Here is a 17,446-nt window from a genome sequence, read left to right as displayed (position 1 = left end):
GTGTAGAAAACCTCTAGTCACTCTTGAACCTATTAGCTAGTGTAAATCTTGCCAGATTCTATACCATTCCATAGACAGATGGACGAGTCCCTCTCAACACTCTACAGACCTATGAATACAGAAAGCTTCCAGCAGGTACAGACAGTAGCCGTGTACGAGGAGACTCACTGCTGCTCTTGTGGGCGTGCTCCACTTCAGATATTGATATTAAGAGCAAGCATGGTACACTCACAGCTCTGTGAGAGTGCTTTCTATGCAGTGCATGGCAGAACAGATTCAAGAGCAAACTGATGGGTAAAGGTGGGAGCCTTCAGAGGAGCCCAGGCCATATGGAGGGAATGTAAGCAAAAGGAGTGTTGCAGAAAGAGCTACACTCTCCCTAACTGCCAGACTCTCAAGGTGAGCATGGAGGATGCTGGCATTTGACAGACCAAAGAGAGAGTTTTGGAAGGGAGGAAAGGAATCTTTTAAAGAGAGGATTAACTCCAGTGTCCGTGATTTTCGTAAATGATGATCATAAAGAGCAGGTAATCATGATGTGATTCTGGGCTCTATAGTTTCAACAAATAAAACTCTTAAGTCTATACAATTCTTAGTTCATTCCACACACATTCATGAATAGTGTTATAGGCACCTTCTAAACAAATGCTTGCATTTAAAACAATCTAATAAAGCCACTTAAAAGAATGGCATTTTATTTATCTCAATTGAAAAGTATTTATCTTTATTTAAAAGTATAGATATTCTTTAGTGAGAACCAAAACTCTGTTCAAATTCCCCTTTTAGGTTTTCTATTTTAAAGCAATGAGGAAGTTTTGGTTTCCAGGCCTGCATAACTTTATGTAAACCAAAGTATGAAATATATAAAGAAATAAATTTTTTCTCAATAAAAGGACCCTGGGGAACTATCTAAAATAGAGGTAACAGAAGAAAAATCCTTTGAAATGTGGATCCCTAGGGCCGAGAGACAGAGTGTGGATTTATTACTCCCTAGTTCGTGCAATGAAAGTGAAAACTGACATTAGTCAGAAATATCAATGACAATAATGTACATGGAAATTTCATCATAACTTACAGATAGCTTTGACTGCCTCACACACAAACTTACATGAATTATATGGTGGGTAGAATTCTTATCATCGGTGCCAACAAAAAAATTAATGAGGACTTTTTTCCCGTATTTAGAATTCAATTGTGCTATAGATTTCTCAGCTGTCCAAGATGTACCTACACAAATAAAAGGTGAAGCATACTTTTAGAAGCTTTGTTCATTAGCAATACTATAATAGATTTCATGTGGAAATTATTTGCTTAGAAAAGAGGGACACTGCCTTACCATATGTTTGCTCCCAGTTTTCTGTAGCTACTGGCCACCCATATATATCTGGTAACAGTTTGAGCAGAGGTTGACCACCTCTACTATCAATAGCAGCTTTGGGAAACAATGAAAATAAGTTAAAAGTGAGACTATGCATATGTGATGCATGTTCTGGGACCAATATATTAGTTCCAAGTAGAGAACACTTACACTCATTTATGCAAGACCTGTACAAGGTTTTGGCCTTCTGTACTGCTACTATGTCTTCAGTCTTAGGTTCTTGAAGGACATCTGAAATAGAATATTCAGTAAAATGCATCAACATGATTGAGGATTTTCAGTTGTTACTAACATTTCCAACATAGACTCAATTAAAAATAAATTGCTTTTCTCCCTCCCCATTCCAAAACCCTGTGAGAAAAATCAAACTCCTTATCAAGCAGCCATTCCCATAACAGAATTGGAGTTTGTCCCTTTAGTTAAGTTAGATAGATGTCTTTTTAACTCGATTACCTTTGTGAGTATGTGTGTGTATGTGTGTGTGTGTGTGTGTGTGTGTGTGTGTGTTGCTATGTGCAGTTAACAGTTATTTTTCTTAAAGCTGAAATTAAAAGCAAATAAAAAAGGAATTTGGAGTATAACGTGGATTATATTTTGACGACTAGAAAATAATTATCTTTGACTGTGTTGTGTATGTTCCAAATGAATTGTTTTACTTATTTAGATGTTAAAAGATAGCAAAACTTTTATCTTTTTTCCTACAAAGTAACTTCAGGGAACTGGAGGTGGAGATAGAGATGAGTCGGAACATTCTCTGCTGCCCAAGGAAGGCAAACCCCAGTAAAGTCTTAGAGCAACTTTAACATGGGGGCTGAGGTAGAGAAAGTGGAAATACTTTTCAGTAGCAATCATTTAATATTTTCTTTCTATAAAATGGGAAGATCCCTGGGAATGAAAGCCTTTACCAATTATGTATCTACAAAGGAAAGCAGTAACGCTAAGAGACGCTAGCACATCCATTTTGGTATCTACCACCCTAAGAGCGACTCAGTGAAGGACCACAAATCCTGGAGGAATTATCAGCTCTACTCTTTCCTGTAATAGCCAGTAACTATGTTTTTTAAATGGATATACAGAGAGAGAAATTTTTAATCCACAGACAGTCTCCACAAACCTTTCAAAATGACTTCTAGTTCATCTCTTAATATGTCAAAATTACTGTATCGGGAACTGGTCTCGGGAATGACGTTGCGCTTCAACCAGCCTCCGCAGGCATATTTGAAGAAGTCATTACAAGGCTCAGCAGTGGCATCCATGTTCTGGATCAGTCGAGCAGCTGAAAGACCAGATGAAATGAAAGATATATTTCTTACAGGGGCTGAACAGGGCGAAAGAGGCTCCTTCTTGTTCACAGTGCTCTCCTCTGGACTGATGCTCTTTCTTCTTATTTACATAACTGTCCACTCTGGTGGCATGGTTAATAATATTTTCAACAGTCTTCTTCTCCTTTAGTGTAGTTGGTTCATTTTATTCCTGAGTGGTTTGAGTCCTTCTATCCTGTCTTCCTACCTCTTCTCACCCTGAGGTCTCTGAGGATTCCACCCCCAGTAACTGAATTTCTTATTATTACTATATCAGAAGGAAAAATGTTTACAGGTCTACTTTGCTGGGACCACTTTGGCCTACAGTTAACATGTCATTCCTCACTCTGGTCACTTTTAGGTGCTGTCTCTGCTTTTCAAGGTGCTGTGACTTTCAAATTATCTCTGAGACTCCAAAGGATAGAGAACAATTCATGGATTTTTATCAGTTCAGTAAGGATCTGAAGTCAGTTATTACCCTTTCATTTTGTTTATAATTTTGAAACATTTTATGATGTGTATGTGTGGTATGTGTGTGTGTATGTGTGTGTGTGTGTGTGTGTGTGTGTGTGAGTGGTGTGGTGTGTGTATGTGTGGGTGTGTGTGCACATGTGAGTGCCATAGCATGATTGTAGAGGTAAGAGGATGACTTGTGGGAGTCTGTTCTTTACTTCTGTCATAGGGGCCCTGGGACCATATTCAGGTTCCCAGGCTTGCCAGCAGGCACCTTTACCCACTGAGCCATCTCTCTGGTCCTGCTTACAATTCTTTTTGCAATTCAAATTCACAACCGATTTGCATTTGTTTATGTAGAGTTTGTTATTATATACGTGGCTGCAAGCTTGCTAGTGTTTCTGAAATACCCTCTTTTATCTTTGGAAACTGTGCTGAAAATGCAAATTGACCAACACTGAGTATTTACAGTGTGGTAGACATTGTTTTTGCAGGGTGCTAGGGTGCTGTATAGTAAAATACTGATCATTTCAATCTGAAGACTAGAATATGACCAGAGACCTTTAACGCCTATTCCTGAATTACATCAATCCTGCAATTGTCTTTGCTTTCTTTCTCATAACAAGCTTAACTGTTTTGCAATGAAAACAAAGGCAAAACTGAGAATTCATCTATATCAGGAGAGTACATGCTTTCAAATGAGCTTTGGAAAGTACTTCACTTTCTGAACCAATTAATTAAAACTTCAAACAATTGCTGAGCTATATGGATCTTTTCAACTTGCTAAGGTAAGTCTGTTTTGCAGCTGTTCTTCAAGCCCCAGTTGTAACCACCTTTTGAATGTGCTTGCTCGTCTCAAGCCCAGTTCTGGTTTTTTTTTTTCTTTTAATTTTTATTTTATGTGTATGTATGTATTACCTGCATGTAGGTAAGTGCACCCATGTCATGCAATTGCACAGAGGTCAGAAGAGGACTTTGGATTCTCTTGGAGCTGAAAAACGTAGCCACCATGTTGGGGCTGGGAATCAAACCTGGGTCCTCTGCAAGAGCAGTCAGTGCTTGTAACCACTGAGCCATCTCTCCAGCCCCTCAAGCCCAGTTTGAGGTTACCCCCAAATCGGTTGCCTCTCAATTTTCATGCTCTGGTATGCAGAATTTTGGGTAAAACCATAGTTCTTCCTTCCCTTTGGCTTACTGATAATTCTTTATTCTGTATCTCTGTGTCCATGATCAGTGTCAACTTACTTATATCTTTATTTTATGTTAAGATAGCCCACTTTTCCTCTCCTGTTTATATATTCTACTCAATTTTCAAATTAAATCCCAAAGGCTCAAAAATGCCCAGGGCTTGTCATTTCCCAGGTTAAATGACAAACTTTAACTTGTTCTTGAAGCTTTGACGAAATGGGCCCCAGGCCTCCCTCTTCCCATTTTCCTGTCTGCTTTTTATTTACCTCTGTTCCCAGAACACAAGCCTATTCAATGTGCCAGAACACTCTTGTGTTTTCCCAGCCCCCAGCCTTTGAGCTATATGGATCTTTGCTTCTGTCCTCTGTCTCCCACATCTTTAATCTTCTCTCTATTTTCCATGGTCTATGTATCATTCAAGATTTTACACATGTCCCACCTCATCCCTGAAGCTTTGTGACTCCATCTAAAAGGGCAGTTTCTTTCTCTGAACTTTGAGTTCTTTGCTTCATTCCTTTTTAGTCCTTGGATGAATCTACTCTGGGTTTTCACCATGGACACCTACTCTGCCTGCCTCTCCATCCTGCTTATGTTATTAATCTTTGTATGTCCATCACCTAGTACCTAGTAATAGAGGTGCAATTATGTCTGTGTAGAACTGAATTCCCAGGGTCTTCTAACCCCTCCTCCTACACATCACCCTCCTCCCACAGGTCAGCTCAGCTCCAGTTTCATTCCTTCCAAATCCCACTCCATCTGGCCCATTCCCATGCTACATTCTATTCCATTTCAGGTTGAGTCCTTTCTCCCAGGCTGTGGCCCCAAGCAATGCCCACCCCGCCCCACCCTGCACTCTGCAAACAGATTAATGATCTTGAAACGTTTCAGGATTCTCTTTTCCACCCAACGTTAAAATACAGTTCTTTATATTCATTAAGAAAATCCAGATTCCATAGTATATTCTAAACTGGATATGGCTACGAAGCTTCTCCTATTTTCTAACGTGAGCCATCTCCACAAATTAAATGAGCACAATCAGTTTCTGCTGTGAAAGAACTCAATTTTCTGCTTCTAAAACTTTGACCAGGTTGTCCTAGTCATCATCCCTACAACTACTATGTATTTCGGTATTTTTTCACCTTTTGAAATTCTAGGCACTTTTCAAAAGCCAGCTGAAGTCCTCTATCTTCATAAAAACTGTCCTCACTATGCCCAGGTCAGTTTGTAACAGTTATTGAATGCAAATTCATTTTCTCCTCACCTAGACTGCAGCTCCATGAAGGTAAGAGACAGTCCCTAGTCATCTCACGGAGTCCAATACTGTGCTCACGCAAGACTTGCCAGGAAAAATTCTAACCTAGGTACACCAGGAAAAGATTAGCAATCCTAAACGTGGTTGAGAGGAAAAGAATTCCCTTGAACTTTGAAGGTAATGAAGACATGATGACAAGAGAGAGTGAAAGTGAACACCCCAAATAAGATTGCCACGTAAAGTGAATCCCTCACGAGTTGGAGTCTATAGGATATGCTGAGACCTTCTGGGATTGTACTTTGCAATTTTACAAAGCTTTTCTTTTTCAAAAGTTGAGAATGTAAGCCAGGTATGGTGACACACACCTTTAATCTCAGCACTTGGGAAACAGAGGCAGGCAGATCTCTGTGAGATCATGGCCAGCCTGGTCTACATAGCGAGTTCCAGGCCAGCTAGGGCTACAGGAAGACCCTGTCTCAAAAGGACAAAAAAGTGGATGTTATAAAGGCTACTGGCATCTGAACGGTACATCCACTGTCCCTCTCTGGGGAAATGAATGGATGGCTTAGGCTAAGTAACAGAGAACTCCATAAATTAACTGAGGAGATCAGAGAACAAGTAGTGAACAAGTAGAATGAGTAATGATCAAATCGTACAGCCTATCTGGAAATACCACACACTCTGCTAAATACGCTGAATAAGGAGGATGGGTGCTGGTTGGGGTCTATGCTCATGAGTACTAAGTCATGATATTGCACGTGACTCATGAGTATGGTGATGTGGCTGCAGGTGAACTTTACAAACCTTGCATTAGGGAGGATAATTCCCTTTCCCTCTCAGGCCAGCTTTGACACCTGATCCTTGCATCTGCATTGCCCCAAAGAAACAGCATCAGAGACATACAGAGTTGGGAAGAGGCAACTTTGCCATAGATCTCTCTGAGCACTGGGCTTCTAATCACTTCAAAGGGAGTTCTGTTCTGATGAATATTTTGGGGCCATGAGCCAAAGCAAGTCACAGGCTAGCACTTTAAAGTTAGGTCTTTGATGAACCTTCCTTTAATCTCTTATCGTGGGTTGATTCTCGTTTTGTGCCCTATCCTCCGGACCTCCTCTGTGTGGACTTTTCTTTGAAGTCAGCGGTAGACCGTAGGTAGCAGAGCTGACGGAAACACACAAAACTGTCACACTGGTTGTAATTGTTTTTATGTTTTGTACTTTGTTTTGAATTACTGGACCTCACAGTCACACCTGGTTACTTCAGATGTTTCGTTAGCTGTCCGTTTCTGACTTCTGAATAAACAACTGTGGTTTAAATCATACAAAATTATTTATCTTGATAAGTAAACATAAAAAGGCAAATGTATTGACATGGAATGCTGTTCAGCAGGTATAAAGTGGGGAAAAAAAAAATGCTGTAATTAAAAGTACCCTGTATAAAGGCCCAGAAAGTGTAGAAGGATACACACCAAAGTCCTTACTACCGTTATATCTAGGTGGTAGGGGATGTGGGTGTGTTTAATTTTGTATTATTTGCTTATCTTTATTTTCCAATTTGTATTAGATGAACACACATTGCCTTTGCAATCAAGAAAAAAAGTTAATTTTTAATTTAAGAAAATAGTCACATAAAGACAAGCAAGCTAATCTTCTATTAATAATGAGCTTATTTCTTATAAATGACAATTCTGAACATTCTGGACTGATAATAAATGACATGCCGTTTTTTTCCCTCACTAATCTTCTTGTAACATTCTTCCCAACTTATTTGACTATGAGAATTTAAAAACAAGCTCGGCTTGCATCTGGGAAGTCATTAATTATTCATTACTGAGGGTATATTATGTGTATGAACTTGGAAGTGCATTGTAAGATAGGAAAGTGTTTTGGTCCTTAAGCTGGACAGATTTGCTTTGAATCCCAAAGTTCTGTAGCTGTTCAGCTGGATATGATTAAGTTATTTCCTTAAGACTAGGGCTTAGTAAATGACTGAAACCTAAGATTTGAACTTCAGTGTTTGTGTGGCTCTGGGTGCAGGCTGAGAGCCCCCGACGGGATGGGTTCAGAGGCTGGGTTGTGTGACCGGCAGAGCCTCCCACAGCCCCCTCTTCCTCTGGATTCCAACCACTCTGTGTTTGTCCTTGCCCTGCCTCCTCCTCAGCTCCTCTCTAGGCCAGTCTTCAGTCACAGCTTCCCTCCTTGCGGGGCGGGGCGGTTAAGGCAAGGCAGAATTTCAGGATCAGGACCAGAAGCTTCCAGATGGAGTAAGTATCTGTGGCAAACAGCAGTGGGCCAGGCAGACAGGAGTTGCTGATCAAACATATGGGGGCATACATTTGGAGGAGAGCATGGAAGAGCTCTGTCTAACCAATATTTAAGGCAAACTGGAGTAAGGAGATTCAAAATTTCAGGAGTGTGTTTTGGGAACTGTGCTTTCCACTGCTGGAAAGGCCTTTTAAGAACACAGATGTGGAGGCTCCTTTCTTGACTCAGTCAGTCTTTGAGGCCAGACATTTTTTATTGGCTCTAATACGCAGCAGCTTTGACAACAAACAGGGAAATGAGGACAAGAGGAGTGAATATTAGAAAATAAAGACAGTCTCCTACTTCATTTCTGAATCAGCAATGTTTCTTCTTGCAAAGGAGATCATATGGCAACCTGTCATGTGGGAACTTCTACATCCTGTGCATTCCTGGGAACCTCACCTGTGTCTCCTCACCCCAACCCTCTCCCACAGGCTTCTCACTTAATCTACTGACTTTAGCTCCTGTCCAGACTCCACCTAGGATCCAGTTTCCACTGGGAGCTCCAGCTCTGTGCAGGAAAATGCCTCCTTCCCACCCTCCCTTAACTTTCATCATTGTGAGTCCCAAAGAGGCCTTTTTGTGCCTCCATGCTCCTTCCAAGGACCACAAGCACCAAGTGGCTCGATTTTGAATAGAATACACAGCAAAATTACACTGTGTTCAGAATTACTTCAGCGATAACCCAGACATGCTATTGATGTCTCAGGAAGATGCTTGGCCTTCAAGAAGAGACTTGGGGTATAGCATTCCATCAGTCTGCCAGATGTGGTTAGATATGGTGGGATTTCAGTGAAACTGTGACTCTACCACATGCCTGCTTTAAGGAGAGGCAGGGTTGGGGATGTAACTCAATAGTAAAGTGCTTGTCTGGTACGTATGAAAATTGGGGTTATAGCCCTAGCATCATGGAAAGAAGAAAATCTTTTGATACCAAGGGCTCCATGTCACAAGATTCACCCTTTCGTATCTTGCTTTCCAACAATACCAGAAGTGTGCTAATGGAAAATGAGATTTTGGTAATTATACATAACAATTGTAATGTTTATACATGAATATTTCCTAGGCCAGTTTTCTGGTCCTGAGTGTGTGCATGCATTGTAAAAGCATTTGCTACATTTGTCAAATGCTCCTGAGGAAACTGTCAGTAAAGAGGGGAAACATGATTGCCACAGGAAAAAATGGATACACTAGGCAACACCACAGTACTTTCTCCTAGATTTCATTTTAAAACTTTGAATCTTACTTAGTAGGCCATTGATTCTTTTCCCAAAAAATGAACCTATTTCTGGGAATTTCAAAACAAATATAGTGATTCTTATTGTCAATTGAAGTTTTGATCTATGAAGTCACCACTAATACTGAATCTCCTCAGCCTCAGAGGAAATGTATAGTTAGACTCCTTTGAACTTGAAATAATAAATGAAATATTGCTAAAAAGTAAAAAAACCAGCCTCACTAGTGTATACCATTGATCATTAACATGGCACTAACGAACTGCAAAATGAACCTTTTATCACAGCCTCCTTGTTCGGCTCAGCAGCTATACAAGTACATGGAGGTTTGAACACTTTTTCTTTTTATACACAACTAAGAATCTCTGTGAAATAGCCTGGCCTGTTGATTTTGTGATTACAAGTAAATTTTAATGCCAAGGCAAGCTAACAAAAACGAGATCCACAAATACTGAGGATATGTGGCTTCTCTGAAAACACCTATGAAAATGAACAAAACAGGCTAAAACTAAGTGGGAATGGAGCATACAAAAATTCTCAATTACGACTCTATTTCAAAAAAGATTTTGTCCTTATATATCAGGCACATTTTAAGGAGGCTAGACATTTGACTTCAACACGTGTAACCTGTGACAAAGTTTACCCTTTGCTGTTGTTCTGCGTGGGAGAGAGGTTCGGGTAATTACAGGAGCAAGCCTGCACAGCTTGTTCCCTCCCCCTAAGCCCTGTTACCTGACCCTAAACAGAACATTATGACACTAGTATCTTAAAATAACTGAATTCTCCGGAAGTGTCCCAAAGAGGTCAGAGAAATGTCAGAGCACCCAGCAGCAGATGCTTCCTGTGAAGACCTTGGAACATTCTTTATGACCAAACCTCTGTCATAAATGTGGGCTTTCTGGACAGAGACTAAGCCTGGTATTACTTATGAGGCAACTTTGGTCAATTAAAAAACTCCTTTGACAGCACTCTGAGGTGGTAGTGACCTCACCCACCAGCTGCCACCCTCCACCCCCAGCTCCCCAACTACAGTTAAGGCAAAGCTGTAACATTTAGAAAGAACATGGGAAAATGACGTGTGATCACAGCCAGTCACTGAGGACTCCATTCAGAAGGCTGTAATGTAGAAAGTAGAATCTGGGGGGCCATTGCAGAAGAGAAAATGACTGAAAAGTAGCAAGCACACAGGCTCTAATGCTACTAAAAAAATCAAACAGCTTTCATTACAAACATTCTGGATTCTTCCATAATCCACTCTTCATTTTTAATGAAGAAAATTCCTGTCCCAAATTGCTTTTGTGTTGCTTTGGCTGAAGAAAGATGGGGTATGGAGGGATTCCAGGTGCTGGATGCAATCTGCAGGCTGGTTTATCACTCAGTTCAAACACTCCTTGTGAACCACTGTTTATGCTCCAGTTGAGGCAATGGTAAGACTTAGAATTGCCTAATGGGTCAATACTAAGAAAAGTCATCACTAAGGCTAGGGATATTGTAGGTAAGTTAGTAGAGGACTTGTCTAGCATTCTAGAAACCCCTAGCAATTCTCAGCACCTCATAAACTTGGTATGGTGGTCCATGCCTAGAGTCTCAAACACAGTAGGTAAACGCAGGATAAGCTAGAGTTCATCCTCAAGTATATGACAAGTTCAAGGACACCATAGGATACATGAAACCCTGAGAAACAGGAAGGAAGGAAGGGAGAGGGAGGGAGGGAGGGAGGAAAGAAGAGCTGCACATGGTGGTACTTGTTCAATTCCAGCATTCAGGAGACAGAGACAGGCAGATCTTTGTGAGTTTCAGGCTAGCCTGGTCTACAGAACAAATTCCAGACCAGCCAGGAAGCTCTGTGAAGCTCTGTGTCAAAAACAAAACAAAACAAAACAAAACAAAACAAAGGCCGTCACCACATAACTGTTCAAACACTGCAGAAGATCTTTGAGAAGTCTTTATGCATAGTGAATTTACTATGTACAGCTGTGCTCTCAAATAAAAAGATCTGTTTTTGGTGGACTGGCTTGAAGAGTAATTAGTTTGTAACAGTATTTCATGTACAGATGCTACCTGACTTACAATAGGATTGCATCCTGATAAACTCATCACAAGCTGGAAATACCATTAAGTAGCAAACATGTTCAATATGCCTAATCTACTTAACAGCAGAGCTTAGCCATACAGAGCACTTAGAAGTGTCAGAGCCACCATCACATGCCTGACTAGGAACCAGGGTTCAATGCTGGCCAGAAAGTGTCTTTCACATTATCACTAACCTGGGAAAAGACCAAAACTCAAAAAGTATAATTTCTAAAGAATGCTTATTGCTTCCATACCACCAAAAAATATATATCATAAGCCAAAATGTCATAAGTTAGAGACAACCTGCATACATGCGATTAATGTACTCCAAAAGGCATACACCTTGTATTATTTACTTTTTCATTGCTGTGACCAAAAGATTTGACAGAAACAGCTGAAGGAGAAAAGGGTTTATGTGGAGCACAGTTTCAGAAGGCTTGACCATTATGGTGAGAAGGGTATGGGAGGGAAGCTTAATTCATATCATGGTGGGGCAGAAGCAGAGAAAAGGGAATGAAGGCACTCTGATTTCCTTTTTTCTCCTTTTATTTTGTCTGGGCCACCAGCCCAGGAGACAGACCATCCACATTATGAGCGGTCTTCCTATTCAGTTACTACTCACTCAAAACACCCTTCAACATATACCCAGAGGCCTGCTTCAACCTCCTGGGTGATTGTAGACCCAGCAAAGTTGATCCACAAACTAATTATGTCAATACAAATATGACTGCACACACATGCATGCACACAGATACAGGCACAAGCACATAAACAGTGAACCTGGAAACTATTCACAATCATGCTTAAAGACAGAACAGAAAGCATAAGGTATTCACTGGGGTTTAGACAAGGATATTTAAACATGATTATAATACTAACAGTAATAGAAGCCAGTGTGCACCAGGCATTTGACTTTATGCTAGGCATTTTTAAATACTTTAAAATTTGTTTTCATTTAAGCTCTATGGAAAATAGATTTTGCTGGTGTTTTGAGATATAAAAATTCCAGATAAGTTAGTTGTGTCCAAGGTCACATAATAGGTAAATGGCAAAGTGGATTCAAGTCACCTAAGACCTGAAGTCTATGTTCTTAAGCAATGTGTTAAACTGCCTCTTTGGTTTTAATTAATTTCCTTAAAACTGGTCTATAGAGTAGGGAATAGTACCATAATTTTAAAGAAACTGAGGCACAAAATGGTTATATGCTCAAGGTCACTAAGATGAACTGAGATTGACTATAGATTTAATTTTAAGCTAATGTTTTTTCATCTGCCTGTTTTCTGCCACACATTCAAATAATACTATAGAAATCTCAAAATCTCTCTATTTATATAGAGAGACTCCAAACTAGGTTATATAGTAAGCAGTGTCTTTCTTGACTTCCAAACATGCATGTAGTTAGATGACATATAGCCAGATATGATAATGAGATATACAGATGGATGGATGGATGGACAGATGGACGGACAGACACTGTTTTCTGCCACACATTCAAATAATACTATAGAAATCTCAAAATCTCTCTATTTATATAGAGAGACTCCAAACTAGGTTATATAGTAAGCAGTGTCTTTCTTGACTTCCAAACATGCATGTAGTTAGATGACATATAGCCAGATATGATAATGAGATATACAGATGGATGGATGGATGGACAGACGGACGGACAGATGGACAGACAGACGGATGGATGGATGGATGGACAGGTGGATGGATGGATGGGTGGGTGGGTGGATGGATAGAGAGATGTTAGACAACATATACTTCAAGCTTTTCATTTCATTTGGCCCTGGGCTTCAGACTTTCAAGTTAAAACCTACAAGGATAATTTTTAGTTGGTTATCCCCAAATCATTGAAATTCTCCAGTCTTATCTCGCAGTCCATCGAGTGAATGACTCACAGCCAAGAAAGAGCCGACAATAATTTCTCATTAGTGACGCCTTCTAAATTCACAACCAAAACATATTCTGATAATAAAGGAAAGCAGAGTGTAATGCTGTTACAGTTAAAGGACCATGAGTCTAAAAATAATTTTTCCTTTTCAGGACTAATTTGCATTTTGAATCCTAAAAGATTCTGCTGGCAAAAAGCTATTAGGGGTAATTCTGTAATTTAAAGATAATATATCACTTAAAATAAGTTATCAGGTTTGCTGTTGCTTATAATGATAATGAATAATAGTGTTCCTTTTAAAAACTAAAGCTGTGAAAGGTCATGAGAAGGCTGCACTGTTCCCTTGGTAACACTCTTGGGTAGAGCCCATGCTCCTGGACCCACCCATGTTTCTCCTGTTTAAACAGGTTATTTTAAATCATGTGTTGGTCAAGAATGACCAGCAGACTTCAATGATATACAATTACTGAGAAGACCTCAAAGCAGCCTGCCTTTGCTTCAATTTTGGTTAGGGAGTGATGCAAATAGAGGTCAAGCCAGGTCGGGTGCTTCAGAAACAGTGCTGAAAATAAAGTCAAGTGGTAAAATGGAACTATTGAGCACTATTAAATTAAGTGCCTATTATTAATAGAAACCAAGCATTTAGGAATGTAAGACAGTGTTTAGCTTCACACGTTCATTTTCTAAAACTAGGTAAATACTCCTTTTCTTGTAAAGCAGACCCAGAGGACTGTGATAAATAATTTTCTAAAAGATTTTCTCATTGAGAATCATGATGAGACTAGAACTCTTCATTTTATTTCAATAACTATTTTTGAGTACCTCTATACATCAGACACTACTTAGAACTGAATATACCACAGTGGATACACAGATGTTAGCCCTGTGCTCACAGAGCTTCAGATTTTCATCTTAAACAAGACCATTTCCTCCATAATGAAAGCGAAGCGAACTCATATAATATACTGACATCTAGCTATGAAGGGTTCTTTTGTTAGGCTCAGGTCCCATTTTCAATTCTTAAACTTACATAATGCTCAGCTGAACAGAAAACCTCTACTTTATATGAAACTCGAAGGTAAGGAATTGCTTGCAATGTGCTTCCATAAACAAGCTAAATACATTTGTGATCTAGGAATCTGAACTGATATTTTATGAATGAAACAGCCAGAGATGTAGTAGGCAGAGGATTATGGTTGTTGAAAGCAGCGACACTTAGCTAAATAATGGTGTCCAAAAGGGGACTGCAGGCGTTTAATTAAGAGAGAGCAGAAATAGCATTTAGAATGGGGGGCGGGGGGGGATGGTCAGAGACCCGGCATTGAAAAGGGAAAACTAGGCTGGTTGAGACTTTGACCCTAGAGAGCTGGCAATGCTTTTCCAAGTGGGAAGTTAGTTTGAAAAGTCTCCCTACTCCAAGAAAACAGTGGGAAAAGAGAAACATATATAGAAACTGTTTCCTCATTGACCTGATTCTAGCTTAGGAGGGAACAATTAGCAAGCTCAACGAAGATAACCGAGAACAGAGCACACTGCTAGCAGAGGAGAGAGATCGGCTGGAAAGGGACTAAACCTAGGAACCATTATCAGTCAAGTGCAGAGCTGAGAAACCTCACAGACGTAAGCAGGACTGTGGCAGACTGAAAACATCTCTTCACTGTGCCCTGACAAATCAAAGTGCATAGGCAAGTAGCGTGGAACTTCGAGATAATGAACCTAAAAACATATTTGTATATTCAACCGAATTTTAATAACTATGTTATATACCTTGTTAGTTGCTGAAAACAGGATGATGAATAAGCTTGAAACAGCAAAAACTATATTTAATAGGCACCAACTAGACATTAGGCAATTAACAAGAAGCGAGATGCAACTTATGGGTGAAATGCATATGGTACTCTTCATAGGGTCTTAAAGAGATGTCAATAAGGCAGAGGCCAGAAGAGGATTTTATCTATCTACTGACTCATTCATTTCTTCAACTATTCAACATACTCCATTCAGGACTGAATTGTACCCGGAGCAGAGTAAGCAGATGACAGCCAGGCAAAAGAGGTGGTGAGGACAGCATGGAGGTGGCTTTCTGTGAAAGTACAAAGGCAGACCATCCTCCACAGCCAGGGTGCTAGGCTCAGCACTCTAAGATTCCTGCCTGCCTGACTTTGGTGAAAACAGTCTTCCCTTTGCCATTCAAAGAAGGGGAGAGATCAGATCATGGGAATGAGGATTCACCTTTGCTGAGGTTTCAGGGAATAGCTAGCCCCTGCCCTAGAAGTGTCTGTCATAAACATCTCACATGAACAGTTTTACTTGTATTCTAAGCTGTCTTTATGGCTAGTTATAAATTCAAATGATCTCTTTTAATAACTCATGCCATGCTAGGTCCACTAATGCTTTCATAGGCCTAAACCTGGGCAAGTTCTCTCCACCAATCTAGTCTTTGTGGACTGCAGCTGCTAAGCTGCCAGCTGACATTGATGAGACTCAAACATTGTGGCCTAGGGAGGAGGGAGAGTTAGATGATCTATGGTATAATGAGTTATCAGATTGGTATAAGATGCACCATTTCTGAAAAATAACTCAAAATATATTTAAGATGTCCCCCAATGAATAAAATCAAAGATATTTGTAAGTAAAATCAAGGCAAGGATTTGAACCCACAACCTTGCACAATAAAAACTTGTTCTTAGTGGACACTCTTAAAAGATCCTTTGTTCTCAGTTAGCTGAGATGTCTTATAGTAAATCATCTCCATCTGCTGTTTTATAACCTAAAAACTACACATAAATTATTAACAGAATCTTAACATATTTGGATGCTGGTTTCTTTTTTCTATTGCTATCCTAAAATAATAAATGACTAAATTTTATTGTTCATTTAGTCATATAGGCAGTGTCTGAACATTTTTGAACTTTTCAATCATAAGTAGATTTTCTTTTATTGTAAAATAAGAAAAAGATAAATTCTCCCTTCTCTAAATATTGATAATTAATAGATGAAGAGGTAGCTAACTAGGGGTCTTTTAGGATCCTTGACATTCTGTGTTGTGGTGCATAGAAAAGCTGTTCCTGGCACTGGAGAGATGGCTCAGCGGTTAAGAACAGTGACTATTCTTGCAGAAGCCCCAGGTTCAAATCCCAGCACCCACATGGCAGCTAACAACTGTCCGTAACTCCAGTTCCAGGGGATCCAACAGCCTCTTCTGTCCTCTTCAGGCACTGCACGACACGGGTGCACTTACCTACAAGCAGGCTACACACAGAACATAAACTAAAAATAATAAATAAAGTATTAAAAAAAAAAGAAAAGCTGTTCCTTCTTCAGCAAAAGAACACTTTTCTTCCATGGTAAATGTTTGCCATTTAAATTAATGGGGCCCTTGGTAAAGGGTGTTGGACCAGCTCAATGTGATTGAACCCCACTTTAGTCAGATTATAAGTGCCAAGCACCAGAGGGAAGCTCCCAACTGACAGCAACAGAAAGAAGTTGGACAAGCCGTGGGCAGGAGGAGGCTGGGAAGGAGTTACAACCTTGGCTGTATGGAGACCAGAGGGGGCTGCTGTGCTTCAGCTTCTGGTAAAAGGTTAGGAGGTGAGGAGTCAAGCTAGATTTAGTCCCACAGGACAGGAAAAGAAGCAGAACTCACTTGCCAGAACTGGGGAATGAGCCAGAAGTGAAGCCCTCAAGGGACGAGGATGAAAACCAACAATGGGAGGAAGGGTCAAAGGCAGATCCCAGCGCAAGGCTGCCTAGGCTGCCTGGATGGAGCCAGAGTCACTGACATTGGCCCCAGTTAGTGCCGGTGGGATGAGACTGAGCCTGCCCTTGGGTCCCACATGGAACACATCCCCTTCTTTTTGATGCTCTTGTGTTATTATCTTAATTGATACGTAGCAGGCAAAGTTTCACAGCTGCTACTGCTACTAACTTTTAAAATGGATGAATTTGCTCAAGGTGACTTTTGAGTTTTACATGTGTCATTTCTCTCAACATATTGTCAGATCCTTGCTACACAGTATTATGTACAGTGTTTCCAGAAATGCACAATTGTGTTCAGGACTATGTGTATATTGCATTGTGGGATTTAATTCAAGACGATTAAAAGATATTTCTCAGTCACATGTATTGTTGCTATTTTGCTTCTTGGCTTTTAAGTAATGAAATCATTAATTGCTCCATATAAGTGCTTTTGGAATAATGACTTCCTTTCAGACTAGTAAAGGTGTCAAAAATTTCCAATTTCATCCGACTAAGTTCACTATACCAGAAGAAGCCGAAGAACTGGACAGATCTTTTAGGGAAAAATATTTGTAAATTGCTACTTGATCATCAAGCATATCTGATTATAAGATTTTGGTAATTTGAGAGT

At 40.0% G+C, this 17,446-nt stretch overlaps 1 protein-coding gene across 2 annotated transcripts in view; it reads right to left on the bottom strand.

Annotated features, from left to right (window-relative positions):
• Mme (membrane metalloendopeptidase) overlaps positions 1–17,446 on the bottom strand; it is a gene marked incomplete in the record, with an annotated part of 93,658 nt that overhangs the window by 59,002 nt on the left and 17,210 nt on the right. For both annotated transcript variants that reach the window (XM_008840640.3, XM_017800006.2), the window contains 4 exon segments: positions 1,109–1,227; positions 1,337–1,432; positions 1,529–1,609; positions 2,493–2,654. In XM_008840640.3, the coding sequence (XP_008838862.2) occupies positions 1,109–1,227; positions 1,337–1,432; positions 1,529–1,609; positions 2,493–2,654 (458 nt within the window).

The sequence above is a fragment of the Nannospalax galili genome, unplaced genomic scaffold (assembly GCF_000622305.1).
Source record: "Nannospalax galili isolate Female #2095 unplaced genomic scaffold, S.galili_v1.0 scaffold59, whole genome shotgun sequence".
NCBI classification, from domain to species: domain Eukaryota; kingdom Metazoa; phylum Chordata; class Mammalia; order Rodentia; family Spalacidae; genus Nannospalax; species Nannospalax galili.
The sequence above is the reverse complement of the archived record's forward strand: the minus strand, read 5'-3'. Positions and strand labels throughout refer to the sequence as shown.